The following is a 16,833-nucleotide window of genomic DNA, read 5'->3' as shown; positions in this document are numbered from 1 at the left end:
TGATAATGGTTTATTCATTTAAAAACACATTGTGCTCGTTTAGCACACTATTTCATGTAGTTTTTATCTGCTGGAGGGTCGCGTAGGGGAGCATAGTGCGACAATGATAGAAGAGCCGCGTAAAATAGAGAGTTGTTGCGTGACAGACGGGGGTTGTTGCGCCGCTCCCGTTGCCAGTGGAGCCGCAGGACTCTCTCCGGCAGCCATTCTCGCCTCTAAACTTTTCTATGCTCTCACTCTCACCCACTCAAGCGTGCCTGTGATGTACAGCGGTGAAATGGGTCCCCGCTGAAACACTTTCCCGCCACACACGTTCCGGACATTGTTTGGGCTATTCACCGGTATGGCGGTATATGAAAAATTCATATCATAACGAAAATAAATACCAGTTTTCGGTACAAACCGGTATACCGCCCAGCCCTACCAAAACCATTTTTGTACCAGGGCATAAACATGTTTGACATTTTAACCTGAGTGCCTATGGGGACTGACTCACTCTTGGAGCCAGCCTCAAGTGGCCAGTCAAGGAACTGCAGTTTGTTGCACTTCCACTTAATTTTTTAGCCGCAACTTTTCTGTCATGCCTCAAATTCACACACACAAGCTCTCTCTCTCTCAAAACTGCAAACTCACTAGTCGCTAAGCACACAATCTGGCACCACAATCTCCGTTGTGATTTGGTCCAGCAGGTACCGGCCAAGCAGGAAACAGTGTCACATTTGCAGCGTGTATCGGTACACAGCCCTATTTACAAAGTGACTTTTGCTTCGAGTACTCTCCCAACATAAAGAAAATATGGCATGTTGTTGGCAAATCGGCAATGCCAGGAAAAGCCAGTTTGCTTAATCAAGTTTGCCACTTTGCATGAACCAGTTTCAAAGCAATTAAATTAACTAGGAGGATACATCCAACTTTACAGTGAGCAGAGACAGATTCAATGTCTCATTCATGAAAGGTTCGACTGGATACTTTGCTGAAGAACACTGCAGACTGTCAAACCATCAGGTAACTCTGTGACTTTGCTGACATAAATACCTGGTCACCAGGTACTCTGGTTTATAATACATTTTATTTTGAAGGAACAATGATATACTACAAGCATGCCAACCTCACTTTAACCCACCTCCTCCGAGGTTCTGTAGGGCAGCTGGCCGTTGCTCTTGTTCTGTCTTGTCAGAAGGGCAGGGACTGATTCAGGGTTGCATTTGTTTCGGGGACGAACAGAGGTCCATTTCTCCTCCTCTTTCAATTCCTCCTCACTTTCACTCTCTGACGCCGCTCCAGTCGCTTCGTCTTCCTGTTAAAAGTGAAAAGCATTATTAAAAAATGACTCTGGTCACATATTCTTACTGGGGTTTAATGGAGATGTTATTAGATAGATATTAAACACAAAGGAATAAGCTGTCCAAATAATTGTTTTTAAAATGGAATGTTGAGCAATGCATTTGCTTTTTTCTGTTTACACAACTGGCTAGTCGTGTTAACATGGAAAACAGTGCCCACTTTGGTCTTCACTGGTTAGCTAACGTTAGCCTTGGCCAATCTGCAATGCTCACCACCAGGTAGGGTGGGAGCTACCTTGCAACGCCACTCATTCGGAGATTACTGCTGGTAAGGCCGTCCTGGTGTCGCAATGGTTTTGCTGTTGAAACATGGCAGCCACCCTGTGGTCTCCCCCCAGGTAGCCCCGGTGACTAAGTAGCTTTGTTTTGAGCCTCAAAACCCTTTTAGCATTGTTAACTATATTAGCACCACTAGCCGTGCTAACTCTGTAAACAGTGATAATTAACAATGCGAAAGGAGGTTTTGAGCCACTTACTCACCGGAGCGACCTGGGGAGACTGGAGGCTGGGCACAATGTTTACACAGCAACGCTGTTGATTCAGAGCAACGTTGCTAACGGTGATACTAGCATTAGCTTTAGAGGAAACATGGGAGTGATCTGGCCATATATAATTGAGTCTCAGGTGAGGAATCTGTAACTAAAACTGCGCATCAGAATGGTAATCTTCTATGTGTTTATGTTGTTTGATAGCTTGTGAGCTAGGCAGTGGCTGGCAAAGTGTTAACAGTTGTGAAACATACAATAATTTCTACGAAAATGTTACATTGTGTTCACATTGGTCCAGTTTACATCCAAAAACTGCGCATTGCACCATGTTTGCTGTTGAAAGTTTTACTACGCTAATGCAAACTCTGCTGTCTGTACTGATAAGACCGCTCTAGCAAAATAACAGTGGATGACAGATTACATTCAGGCCCTAATGTTCTCACCTGCTCTGAGGCATCCTCCATCCTCTCCTCTCTCTCCAGTTTCTTCCGTTCCTTCTGCCTCTGAAAGGAAAGCATGGACATGGTGGCTGTGGGATGGCACAGGGATAGGCCTATGTATGAACACAGGTGATGAGGCACGTGCATTTAGGTGTGTCATAAAAGGGGAGAATAGGGAACAGTTATGACGAGGGTGTGGTAACATGTTTGAAAACATGAGAGGTAAATACAGTAGCAGCTGTAAAATGGTGTGAAGACAGGTGGAGCAACAGGTGGCATGAGTAAATAAGGGTGTGGTGGTGGAGTGAAGACAATTCATGTCAGTTAGTAGAGGAGTCAAAAACAACAGACATGAGCTGCAACATGGACTACATATATTTATCCCTACACTTACAATTTGATTTCTATTAAATTGATGATGTGGGGATAGAGAGATTGTATTTAACTTCACTAAACTGTTGCATACATTGTAGTTTGTTCCGTATTGTGTTTCTAATTTAGGACATTTCACAAAACTATAAAAGAAACAAATGGCTACCACATGAAGCCAAGTGGATTCATCACATTCTTATGTCAAACATTCCTCCTCTTTGACTACATACTGTACCCTTCAGCTAGAAAAGCACAGTCTGATGTGTGATGTGACAACATGGAGGCAAATATCATACATCTGTATTTTGAATTATATTTTTAAATGTTGTTGAGCAGTCAGTGTAATTCCTAAGCTATCTGCAGTCCGTTTATACAGTTTCCAATTTCCCTTTTTTTGGTACGGATCTATTTGTTCTGGTTCTGTACCCGTATGATGCTCTGTTATGTTTGGTAGTTGCAGCCATAGAATAGAATGAGAGTAGGAGAATCATTCATGTTAAAATCAACATTGCAGGATAGTCAGAGCGGTGGCCATTTGTGTAAGTACCGTTGTAGTTCCCAACGGACAACTTTGTTAAAATGCAAAACTTTACAGCATAAATAAACATGTTTACAGCCTGGTACAAAAAACAGTTTTGGTCTCTATAGCTAATTTTAACATTCATGACAACTGTACGGAGAGAGTACATTTTTTTATGTCACCCGTTTACATTTTATAAAGGCTTAAAGTTATGCATACGTAAGGGCAAGGCCATTTGCTTGACAGGCTGTCTGCTAGTCAGATCCACCCCTCGTTTTTCACAGGTCTACCCTCTCATCCAACTAAGGTCATTTCTAGCTCCAAAAAAGCCAAGATGGTGACATGGCGCCGAAATGCCAAACATTAACACACTTTACGGCTCCACTGACCTTATAACAATAACTAACAACAATTGCCATTTTCTGTTTAACTAGTCAAATGACCATGACAAACAGGTCAATCTCCTTTCTATTCATTCTATTTCTATGGTCACAGCTTATGAGCCCTCCTAAGTCAAACAGAATACTTTTCACTCACTTTCCTTTTAGCTCTCCTCCTCTCGGCTCTCCTTTTCATTCTCTCATCATCGTCCAAACCCTCCTCACTGTTCAGCATCACCTGCTCGAGACAACACACACACACTCAATATTCAGGTAACTGAAGAAGAGCTTGGAGTCAGACCTAGACACAAAATGATTATATTCCAAATTATTGTTATAGTTTATACAGTGCAATCATTTTTTCAGCTTTTTTTATTAGATAGGACAGCTACAGCATGAAAGGGGGAGAGGAAGGGGATAACATGCAGCAAAGGGCCGTGGGTCAAAATTGAACCTGAAGCCGCTGCAGGAAGGATATAGTCATAGTACATGGGACGCCCGCTCTACCAGGTGAGCAGCTGGGAGCCCCGAGAAAATAATTTTGAGACAAAAATGTGTCATGATGGGGAAAAGCTCACCCCTATTGAATGGACCCCCATGAAGCCAGAGGTTTCAAGTCAGCATCTAGTGGCCACTAGTGATGCAGCATCTCCCTCACTCACTGGCTTAGCATCTTTTAAGTTCAAGACAGTATTTCTCAGGGATAAGCATGTACACCATTATCTGTATTTTATCTGTTCAACCAACTTAGCTGTACACATGCCACATCTTTAAGCGCCCGGAAAACGCGAGGTCAGGCGCTGTGTGCAGCTCATTTCTGTGCCACCTTTGAAGAGTGCGGCAGCAGGTTGCCTTTGACATTGCTAAGCAACCTCAACAAGCACCGTATCATAGTCTGTTTACCTGAATTGATCGACTGAAAGTGCAGAATTGATCTTCTTCCAGGTGCTGTTTGTGTGTATTGTCCATGGGACAGCTGTAAAAGATCTAGCAGCCCTGCACTAAAATGATCAATTTCTTCTCCATTTTTATTTAAAGAAGAAGGAAAGGAAAGAAAAGGAGAGGAACAGGGATCTGGAACACGTGCGCGTCATTAAAAAAAGCAAAAGGTGCAAAGGAGCAAAAAACGCAGCATGTGTACGGCCCCTTAATTATCTATATCTGTATCTGTACTTGGAATGGGCGGGGATTGAACCGGATAAGGGTGGGATTGAAAAATGAAATGCCTGAAATTGATATGGGTTGATCAGAGGTTGCTATATATAGACAACTATTTACAGAACAATTTCAGGATTGATCTGGAGAACATTTCTAACCACAAGAGTAAGAGCTGAACACACCTACCCAAACAAAGATTTTCCTTCATCGCAGTAAGGATGTTGACGCAATTTACTCTGATGATTCTCGTCCTTATCAGTATTTGGCTCAACCCTAGTATTTCTATCACTGAGTGTAAATTGACCCATAGGTTATATAGTGTAGTAGCCTTTCAGTCTACCTGTGATGAGCCTTGGTCTTTTCTTCTGTCTGTCATGTCAGGAGCTCCATGCTGAACCTCCATCTCCTCCTCGCATGGCCCTCCTAAAGTGACACACACAGACACGCACGCAGGTATGACATGGAGATAAACATTCCTTCCCAGGTTTAAGTGCTTCTCTTTTTATCTGTGTGTGTGTGTGTGTGTCTGTATTTGTTGACAGAGACATTTCCCATGCAAAACTACACAGGTGACCTTGTGGCAGCTTGTGATTGGACGATGCAAACACAGAGGGAAAGGGTGGGTGTGAGCCTTTATTTAGTCTGATGTGTCTCCTCGTGTTTTGGAAGAATAAAACCATTCAGCATTCTGGGCAGTTGTGAGGGAGTAAAAAAAAATCTATTAAGTGCAAATGTTCAAATAAAAGCGCACTTTGTTCAATAATGGCTGTTATACAAATATCATCCAGAAATGTGCTCTGTTCTAACTAGCAAAAGCCAAAAAAAAGGTAGTAAGATAACAGGTATAATGACTTACAATGGTAAATTCAACTTTAATCTGCACAACATTTTTTAATGAAGACACAGCCTTTACAAGTAACTGTTGTAATTTCACTGAGATTGAGATCCGTCAACAAGGAATCAATCAAAAAAGATTTTGATCAAAAATTTCACGTTTTAAGATTTATTATTTCAAGTTATTCAAGGTGCAAATTTGAGATGTAAACATGAAACAAATATATGCAATCTGATTAGTCAGGATGTATCTGAGTCAAGATCTTGGAAACCAGTTAATGTTGCATGCTACTATGGCCCCAGGCCAGTGTGTGAGTTCGAAAGCGGGGAATCCTCCTCCCTTGCCCTCATGCCACACTAAGAGGTCACTATGCCAAAAATATCCGAGGGCCCCTGGACAGAAATAGTGTTCAGGTACCCAGAAGCACTAGAAATATTCCACAGAGAAATATTTCACTCTCTTGTTAAATATCAACAGAACCATGTTATCCCTCTGAGATAAATTCTATTTTCAAGGAGTTGACACAAATAACAACCAGCCTTGGTAAAAGCCAGCAACGCTATCTGAGCTTGGATGGTAGTAAATTTTCACGAAGCAGATGAGCACTCACTCTGCTGGAGCAGATCAGTTACCACAAACTCATGGCAGCAACAGCAAAGAGGCACAACAGCTGTGCCAGGAGTATTTCATTTCATGTGATTGCTAGACGACACTTGTGTTTTCCTTTTAGTATTTGTAGTTGATGTAAACAGATTAAAGAGGCATCGATAAGCCTAAAACAAAGGCGAAACTCTACTTTGGAGATGTTGGGGTTTCGTACACTCAGAGTTAGGGTTGGAAATTGGCACCAGCCACCAGCCAAATGCTGGTAAAATATGCAAGTGGCTGCTAGATTTGCTTCACTCACCAAATAAAGAAAAACAAGGCTAATCTATTGAGTGGCTGGTAGATTTTGGAATTCACCAACTTCATTGTAGACAAATAAGTTGCTAATCAGAAAGCTAAAAATGATGGAATAATAAAGATTACCAGACACATTAAAAGCTTGTATAAGAGGACAAATTATGATTATCCTTTCATGAAAAAGGATTTAAAAAGAAGCACACAGCACAATTATTTTTAATGCCACTCAGAATGAAGTTTAAGACTTATTTTACAATAAACAAAAGAGGATTAAAAAAACAACAAATAAAAGCACCAACATCAATTACCCACCAATATACCTAATTTTGCCCAAATGTTTATTTTAACATAAAACATCACTTTTTTGCTCCAGGAAAAAGTTGATCTACTTCAATTGAAGTAGATCAGAAGTGGTGTTTGTCGGCAAGTTTTGCTGGCAATTTTGTGTTTCTCACTCTCCAAGCAGGATGTAACCGCCTTAATTCCCATCGTGCTGAATTTGAAAAACATCTTTGCATAAAATACACCGAGCCTTGTATGCATTGCCTCGTACCATTTTCCGCCATGCTGCAAAATCTTTATTTGGTAACAATCATCTGCCAGTAATCTGTGTTGGCTCTTCAACATCAGCCACTTGGCAAGTTCCAGCCTTGCATGGCTCTTACTCTTGATACTGTCAAGGCTTCTGACAGGCTTGAGTGGCCTTATCTGTTCAGGGTCTTGGCTAAGTTTGGCTTTGGTCCTTCATTTATCTCTAGGGTCAGCATGCTTTATAAAAAATCTTAAGTCAAAATCATCACCAATGGACAAATGTCAGCTGCCATTCGCCTAAGAAAATCCAGCAGACAGGGCTGCCCCTTGTCTCTTGGTTTCTTTGTCCGAGCAATTTAACGTTTGGCAATTAATCATTTTGCTGACGATACAATTCTTTATATAACTAATCAATACAATCCTTGCCAAATTCCAAACTTTCTTGGAGGCTTGAATGGAGCCATCTCAAGATACAAATTTAAAATGTTTATGAATTATCCTGTGATTACCAACTAGCCAATTTAAATGGCCCCCAAACAATATAAGATACCTTGAAAAAAAAGTTTATTTTAATCTTTTAATGGGTACAAACTTAATTACTCTACATTAGTCAGTAAAATAACGGTAAATTTTCTACCTATTAACGTGAGTGGCAAAATCACTTGTGTTAAAATGAATAGGCCTGTATTACCACAGTCACAGTATCTTTTCTATTCCCTATTTCAGTAGCCCAGGATGTCTTCAAAACTTATAATATACATGTTGAAGAATTGAAACAGAACAGGATGTAGAAACTTACAGCTCACTCTCCCATAGAATTATTTTTTACAACCATATAGCCCAACCCTATGTTGAGTGCAACAAGTGTAAAGCTTTCACCAGCAGGCTACAGGCTGCAATGACTGTACAAAAAAAACTGCCGATACTGTGGAAAATATTGCTGAAGAGTAGTGAATAATGAAGGAGATCATAGTCAGAATGACTAAGCAGTTAACTGCACCTGTTGCTTAAGTATGCTTGAGAAAACAAGAACTGTAAGACAAAAACAAGAAGAATGCTAGTGCTTGATTTAACGGCTGTCACACTTTGAGAAATCATTTATGTCAACGTGTATGTAGTATCTTCACTGTGACTGTTCCTTAGTGGTTAGCGAGACGGGATTTTTGTGAGGCATGACAACAAGATGTTGAGATGTTTGAGATTACCCATACGTCAAAAGTAAAGACAGCAAATCTCAAGAAAAACATGAGGAAGTGTAAGAGTTGTTGTTACAGTATGTAGACCTGTTTGTCAAAAACACTCTGCTATACTATAAAAGTAGTGAACACTCCCTTGTTAGTCAGAGACCCCTCTGCTGTACTGTTGTGTGTCACAACACTGTGTCCAGGCCTGCTCAAGAAAGACGCACACTGACTAAGCACCAATCTTTGTGTCCTGAGCCTTTCTTTACCACCGCAGACTGAGACACAGCGCAGGTTTTCCACAATACAGAAAAAGGAGTTGCACGTTCCGGAAAAAATGACAGATTAAAAGTCCTTGGGGAGAGTGTAGTGTACGGTCTCAAGCCAACATTCTTTTCCCTCCAACACAAGATGCTGACAGATGAAAGGCGAGGGGAGAAAACTCTGTCCCGGAATAGTTCACCGTCCGTTCAGAAACTTCTGGAATAAGCAGAAACTGAATCTGTTTGGCATTAAGAGCCACAACACCTCCTGACTCACAGAAGGACCAAAGGCAGATAAAAATGCAGGAACAACCAGAGAGAGAAGGAGGGAGGAAGTTTGCTTGTTTGGATAACCATCCACATTTAGCCAGTGTCAAATTATAGGTTTGAAGCTGAAATACATTTCCCATGCCTACAACATAAAATCACATAAAGACAGCCTATAGAATACTCCACCAGCTACTTTACAGTACGTTTTGAGCTGAGCACAGCTGTTATTGATGCAGCAGATTCAAAGTGACATGAATGTGGATGTATGCAGTCTGAAAAGTCTGAAACTGGCTATGACCAATTTGCACCTCAAACATCTGAGACAAATTATAAAGGTTTAAACTGTTGCACAATAACAGGTGCAACAAAACAGCGTTGAGGGGTGAGAGGGGGACGTGAAACAAGAACAGTTTGCACACAGTCCTGAGAAGAGGCTTTATCAGGTACTTCAGTGTAAACACCTGTGTATCAAGTAGTGCTAAAGGTTTTCCATTGATTTAAGATTATTTGTTCCCATATCATATCCATATCACTCTGTTCCCAGAATTCACAGGATTTCTGACCATAAATTAAGGGCCTGTTTATACGGTTCCGTATATTTCTGAAAACGGGTATTTACCTTTGCGTTTGCACCTATAATTTACGCGTAACCGGCGTTTTTCTCAACGAAAACGGAGATTTTCAAAAACAGCTTCCAAAGTGAAAGTTTTTAAAAAATATCCGTTTCTATGGAGACGTGTAAACAGGATAGACAGAGAATTTGGAAAACGATGATTGCAACCCAGTTCGCGCATGCCCATTAGGCGCCCAGGAACCATATGGTGGATATATGCCGGGTTGTTAACATTTTGTTAGCACTTTTGGGACTACTTACGAGCTTACAAATGAACTTAGCACTGCTGCATCAACATCACCACTACATCGGCAAACAAAGACGTCTGCTGTGCCCAATATTAGGAAATGCATAGCAGCTAACTGCTACATAAAATTAAAATGTAGTTTATCATTGTTTTTATCACCAGTGCCTAGGGTTGTCATGAGAACCGATACTTCAGTACCAGGTTGGTGCCAACACGCAAAAAATACGTCGGTACCTGTTTTTTTCCAGTACCGTAAGTACCAGATACAACTTTGCCTTCAGCGGGTCGTGTTGATTCCTGTCGGAACTGACAGGGGCAGTATACGCGCATCAGTCTGTGCAGAGGACTAGCGCCAAAGAAGAACACCTGTTCTCCATCGTCTTGGCTAGAAATAATGGCTTCTACAAGTGCTGCTGGAGCCACAACACCTTGGTTTGTCGAAAAGTCTGGTAGTAGGAGTCGTGTGTGGAGATATTCTGCATTTGAGGCAGATGAAAGCGCAGTAATTATAAACTTGCAAAAACCAGTATGCAAACGGTGCCTCCGAAGTTTCCAGATCAAAGGAGGAAACACTTCAAACCTGGCGTAACACTTTAAAGACAGACACCCTGACTTGTTTAAAGAATTCAAGGTGAGTGAGTTTCAATTTACCATCACTTGTGTTATGCTGTACTTATCCTGAAATATACGTTACATTATTTGGGTTTACTTCAAAGTTTAAAACAGTTTTAATAAAGTAGTGAATTTAGGAATACATGAGTTCTGTTTGGAGTTTGACAGATGGCGTATCGCCACCTACTAGCCTGGCATGCTAACTACAACAAAAAGCTGCCGTTTCTGCGTTTTCATGTAAACAGGGATATCATTTTTAGAACTGATCATGTAAACCCGGAATTTTTTTTACATGGGATAAAGAAAAATCAGTTTTTATTTCTATCGGTATCCGTGTGAACAAGGCCTAAGTTAGATTTTAAACGCAACATTGCTGATAATTAATAATAAAATTATTTTTATTCACACTGTCTGATGATACTATGCACTGGTGTGTACTATTATGTGTCATGTGGAAGCAGACCTACATATACTTGAGGCCAAAACACTCCGCCCTTGAATGCCATGTGTCAAACATATGCCCTTACTATTTTCAATGTACAACCCCATGCCAGCGGCAGCTAGACACATGTCAGCGCTCCTGGATGGTAGTCGATAAACAATAGAACATTTGCATATATAAAGCATTTGTTTATTGTCTTTTATTACAGACTTTTTCAGTAAGTATAGAATCAAAATTATCACCCATATCTTTAATCCTGTACAGTTTTGTATTGGTAATTCCATTGATTTCTGTTGTCTAGTTAAAGTATGTAGCTACAAGCTAGCTCTGCCAGTGCTCACTAAAGCACCTGCCTGTCCTTACAGCTGTGGACTGTAGCTGCAGCAGCCGCTTCTGAAAATGCTTTGCTTTTTGAGGGAACACCCTTGCAGGTAGGCGGTTGTCAGGGTGGTGACTGTACAGCGGTGAGAAAACAGCTTCAGAAAGCCAAAAGAATATGCCCTAAGGAAAAGGGACGGGCTTCAGGGACAAATATATACATAATACATATTTACAGCCTGGTTGATCTGTTCTCCTTTTTTGTAATGTTATGTTTTCTTATCATTTATTTGGGAAGGTGGTCCTCAGATACGTTTTAAGTTAAGCTTAAGTTAAGAAAAGGTTGAAAACCCTAGCTCTTAACAATTTGGCAAATCCCAGCTAAAGATATTCCATAAATCTGTAATCACAATGACATCACATATTATTCTGATTTTAATACAGACCAGCCCACAGCCATCAGAATACACCAGAGGGAAAACTCTGAAACATTATGGTTTAGATAAAGAATATGTCAGATGACTGATTCAAAGACACTTCTCTGATGAACAAGCATTTTGGCGTGATTCAGCGAAGTCCGACTGGTTTTCATTCATCTAAGGTTCATAATATTTACCCAGTACATTAAACACCATGGAAACTTTCACATCAACTACTAAAGACAACTAAAAAGGGCTTGCCAGGTTTCCACATGCTGCACAAAGTTATTTGCATGTGAGCTCATGCATAATTGGTCAAATGTCAACAGACTAGCACAGTTTTGTAAGTATAGTATGTAAAGTATTGCCATATAGGTTTCAATAAAGGCGATGGATTGCATCTGGCGTTACAGTAAAAAAAGGACCGATATCTCTGCTGTTTTATTTCAGCTACAAAAATGCTGAAGGGAGGCACTCGTCGAGAATGAGCTCTGTGTAACAAACCAGGTGTTACTGTTTGATACGAAAACCGCCTGCGCTGAAATCTGGTTCTCAAGGCTGCCGGGCAGGGTGGCCTTGACAGTTTCCTCCCCATTTTTAAACACACACCCATATTAACACGCACACCTCTCTCTTCTCTCAACAATAGTGTTTTCAGTTTTTGTCTTGCTGATTATGTGCAAAGGAAAATAACATGTTAAATAGAATATTAAATAGACTTCAAGACTGGAGCTACTTTTAAGAGATTATTCGAAATGCGACATGGGAGCTAAAGCTCGGATGGGTTACACAGAATTAGTTCTGAATACAAAAAAATATGGTATTACAAACAACTTCCAATAATATGGCACTGTTGGCAGTTGTATGGGGTAGGAAAATCTTTTCATGACACCAATTGAGTCAAATGCACCAAAAGTCAGACACATACTCTGTTACAGGTTATGTTCACTTGAAATAGAGACAAGAGACAAACCTACGAGACATAAAAAATACACAGTGTCATGGATAATTATATTTCTTAGTAAAACTTGTTATTTAAATATCGTCGGTCAGTGTTAACAAATTAAGGCTGCTCCCAAGAGGCCACACAAGACAGTCATGCAGCTCTCACAGTTTATGTTCCTAACAGAGGTGCTGTTCCCACACATTGTTTACATAATTTCAACTGATTCTATTTTGCGGTTTATCTCAGTTTTAACCGCTGCTCATAAAGCACAACGCTTTGTGTTGTGTTATTCATTTTTAGTCTTTCAAGGGTAATTTTCTGTACTTTGTGTCCTATATATACAATAAAGGATGTTTATATAAAATGTGTAAAAAAAAGTTTTAAATAATGATGCAAATATATTTAAAAGTTATCCCTGTGAGCAAAAACCACTCTGTTTCCAACAGTTTTTTCTAAACTGGCTAAACTTCACAGTGTGCCAGATTTCTTTTAAGGTCATCTGCTCCAGGCACACGACTGTAGGTGTTTACATTACGTAACCTACACTGCTTAATGGAGCTACACGCAAGCTTTGATCTTTTTCTTTTTACAGTAGAAAGTGCTGCTATTCTCCGTTACAGTCACAACATGCATGTAGCTACTTCGTCCTTTCTCGTACATGCTAATGTCAGGTAAACTTTATTTTATTTTATTTTTTGCTGATGTTGTTTATTTCTCCCCAATTTTTGGATCATATTCCTGCTGGGACATGTCTGGTTGCATTTAGAAGCTTTTATTGGTGATTGGTGCCACTGTTCTCCGTTACAGTCATTCCCTCGCTGCAATGACAATGCAGAGACGCCAAGATAGGGAAGACACGGAAACTCTGACCAATCAGAGCAGACTGGGCTTTTTCGGGAGGCAAGCTTAAAAAGACAGGTGCTAAAATGAAGCATGTCAGACGGAGGGTGAAAACAGGTGTTCGAGCATTGACAGTATGAGGAAAATAAAGTATATAAAATTAAATTAAAAATTAAAATGAAGTGTTTTTTTGAGCATTAAAACATTTAAACATGTTCCGGTAGAAACCTTCAACACAAGAATGAAAATGAGCAAAATACTGATCGTGATATTAGGCTATTACTAGATTTACGCCAAAATAGTACCAGATTGGTACTACAGCCATGGGTTTGCTTGCAGGAAGGACGATAGAGCAGCAGATGGAGTGGCCAATGGAGCAGCTGACAGAGCGGCCAAATATGCGGCCAGTGGAGCACCTGATGAAATAGCCATCGGAGCTCCACAGCCAGATTCTATCGCCTCCTGTCTGAAGTTGAACCTTGCAGCTCCGCAGAGCTCCGTTGCCGGCCTTGGAGCTCCACGGTTGGCATCCAGGCTTTGGGATGCTTTGTGGCACTTCAGCCTCTTGTCTAAACCCAGTGTTCTCAAGATGTGCTCTCTCAGTTGCCATCATTTGGCAACAATGGATTTAACGTGAACTGGTATACCACATGATCAACGTAATTCGATTGGTACCCTTACAAGGACAGAGTTCAGTACACAACCCTGTTGGGTAATGCTGCAACCTGAATCCAGCAATGCTCAGTTCCCTTCTAGCAGCAAGGCAAAGGAGATAAGATGAAAGACGTCTCTCCATGTTTCATACTACTCCTCCACTGCTAATTTGGTCTTTGCATTTGCAATGGTACACATAAAAATGGCCGCTCTGACCATCCTGCAATGATGATTTGAATGGGAATGTGCGTTCTGCTGTTATTCTACTCCTTTGGCAGCTGCTCAGTGGTAAACAGATCGTCCTAGTTGTACTAGGAAGCATCTAAATATGAATATGAATATGAGTATGTGAGTGTAATCAAAATAAATGAAAAGTGAAACTTAGCTGAAAAAAGGCTGAATAGTAAAACCTACATAAAAAGAACTCTTCATTGCTTGAAATTTCTTTGTGCAGAGCACACACAAATAATTTCATTTTCAATAATAAAAACCACCACAATAGCATTACCATTCAAAAGAGTGTGGATGCTTCTCTGTCTCTGGCCCAATTCCAGTCCGGCCCCTACACCCTCTCCCTACCCACTTCCACTCCGTTTGCTTGTTGGCATAGAGGGTCCGCCATATTAAGTGCCATCCCAAACCAATTAGCGGCAAGTGGAAGTGGGTTATAAAACCTTCCAACATTGAGTCTGCATCAATGCCAGATAACAAACCACACTCCTCTCAAGTGCAGCAAATTTCTTGTGTCCAGGATGGAGGAAACTCCATACGTACAAATGTGAGTTTGGTTTGATTATTTCCAAAGGATAAGTAAAGTGGCCTTGCAGACATCTGATAGACTATTTTCGTGCACATATGATGAAATTAGAGTATACATTATATTTTGGAACGATGACAATGCCTGCACACGCAGACGTGTTGATCTGATTGCCTTTGTTGTACAATTTCAGGGACAGCAAAAAAACAAGCATCTAATCAGAGTAAGAATGGCATAAGAAAATGGTCACAGAGTGGGAGGGTGCAGTGGCTGGACTGGAGTTAGGCCTGTCTCTCATTAGCTAAATCATTTCAAGGAACAGGAAACTCAGGGCTAATGAGTGTCTGTGGTGAACACTGTGTCATCTGCCCCTCCTTTGGCCCATTCACCCAACACATGACACACACAAAGGCACACCCAAAGACACAGAAACACAAACAAATACAAAATTCAACACGCTTATGAAAGAATGCATGTCCAAACGAACTTGCTCTCCCACATGCACTGTGCTGACACAAGGCAAACAACACTGTGGTGAGATCACATGAGGACACGATGTCTGATCCTGTAACTTCTGCTAAAGGTCACATTTATTTGTACATTTCTGGTCCACTTTACATGAGCTCCACAGTTCTGACGTGTGAAACATTGCTTTATGTGAGTCAGCACTAAATTGGTCTAATTGAGATTACTAATTTGAAAATAATCTGGACATGACGTCTACTGACTAGCTTTTTTACCAGGTAAATCACTTAGAGGTGAATGTTATAATAATGTAGAGTAATAATGAAGACGATAAGACGCAGTTGAAAGCACAGGAAAAAAGCTAGTAAGATTATTTCCGAAGTCAAGAATAAATTTCCATGCTCAGCGATTACTGATATCTTGGGGTATACTCAAACTTTTGAGAGCAATAGATTATTAAGAATGTATATGGGTATTCATTGTAAGAAATATGGCATATCTGTGGGTCGATTTCTTCCTTTTTCGTACGACAAGCGCATATGAAGACATGAGATAAAGTGAGAGTGAAGTGAGGAGCATGATGAACCAGAGGGAGACAGTCCAAGGACAAGAGGTATGATGAACACGGTAGGAAACTCACACTGATTTGAGATAAACCTAATTTATGTCTGAAAGAAATAATGACAGGAAGAGAAGGTCGCGTTAAGGAGGTAGGCGTGTATCTAACCAGAAATGACTCCAGCTTCCAAGGCCATGCTGCAGGCTCCAAAAGGTCAACATTTGACAGATGAGCTTTTACTGTTCCTAAGGATGTTATAATGTCATTCTTGAGTCAGTTCAGTCGAGTCTAATATTGCCTCTGATGTCTCCTGACTTTTAAGTAAAGAGACACATGGGTTGACTGTGATGAAAACCCACATTAGACACTTATTCTCATGTGGATGAAAGATAATTTCCTTGTTACTATGACAGGCTTCCTGTACATTACCCCACTTACTGCCCAACTACTCACCAAAGCTATAAATCACCTGAAACAATGTTTCTGCATGATTTATTCTGCCACCAAATGAGACCTGTAGGATTGTAGGAGGTATGCAGTGACAGGAGTGTTGCTTTGCTTCAAGGTGTTTCAAGGTAATCGGGATAGAAATCAACAATATCTGACTTCTGCAATGACAGGTATGCTGTAATACCATGGGTTTACTAATCAAGATTTCAGTATTCAATAAGGTTGTTTAAGGTGAGAGTGACCATGTATAAATAGCAGTGTTTTCCCTTTATGCTAAATGATTAGCGCCGCTGCTAACAGCTGCTCGTTATTGTCTGATATTCGTTCCATACAGTTTGAAGGATGATAAGAAAAGCCCATCAGATGACGCAAAAATACAAGAGACAATTTGCATCACAACATGCTGCATCTTTAATCACCTGGAAAACAAGAGGTTGGGCACTGGGTCCTACTCTTGTGCCTACTCTGTGCCAACATTCGAGGGCGTGGAGGCAGGTTGCGTCTGAGGTTGCTAAGCGACTATAACCAGCACCGCATCATAGCCTACTTAGCAGAAATCCTGAGTGCAGAGCTGATCTTCTTCCAGGCGTTGTTTTGTAAGTGTGTTTAAGGCCAAAAATTTGTCTGTGGACCAGATGTAAAGCTCCGGATAGCACTGCATTAAATGATGAATTTCTTCTCCATATTTACAGCAGACTGAATTTACAGAAGAAGATAAAAATATCTGCCAGCTGTGATTGGTTGATACTCATCACATGTCATGCGGCACATGCTGTTACATGGCGAAAGTTGAACTCTGGTCAATAGGCGCTCAGGAACGCGTGCAC

General features: G+C 40.7%; 1 protein-coding gene across 1 annotated transcript in view; it reads right to left on the bottom strand.

Moving 5' to 3' along the window:
* LOC126390897 (uncharacterized) overlaps positions 1-16,833 on the bottom strand; it is a 37,641-nt gene that overhangs the window by 15,801 nt on the left and 5,007 nt on the right. Inside the window, exons 2-5 of the mRNA XM_050045399.1 lie at positions 5,042-5,124; positions 3,701-3,781; positions 2,275-2,334; positions 1,124-1,297 (exon numbers count right to left, since the gene is read on the bottom strand). Of these exons, the coding sequence (XP_049901356.1) occupies positions 1,124-1,297; positions 2,275-2,334; positions 3,701-3,781; positions 5,042-5,124 (398 nt within the window). The remainder of the gene's footprint in view (positions 1-1,123; positions 1,298-2,274; positions 2,335-3,700; positions 3,782-5,041; positions 5,125-16,833) is intronic.

Source organism: Epinephelus moara, chromosome 5 (genome assembly GCF_006386435.1).
Source record: "Epinephelus moara isolate mb chromosome 5, YSFRI_EMoa_1.0, whole genome shotgun sequence".
Classification (NCBI taxonomy): domain Eukaryota; kingdom Metazoa; phylum Chordata; class Actinopteri; order Perciformes; family Serranidae; genus Epinephelus; species Epinephelus moara.
This window is presented reverse-complemented; position numbering and strand designations above follow the sequence as displayed.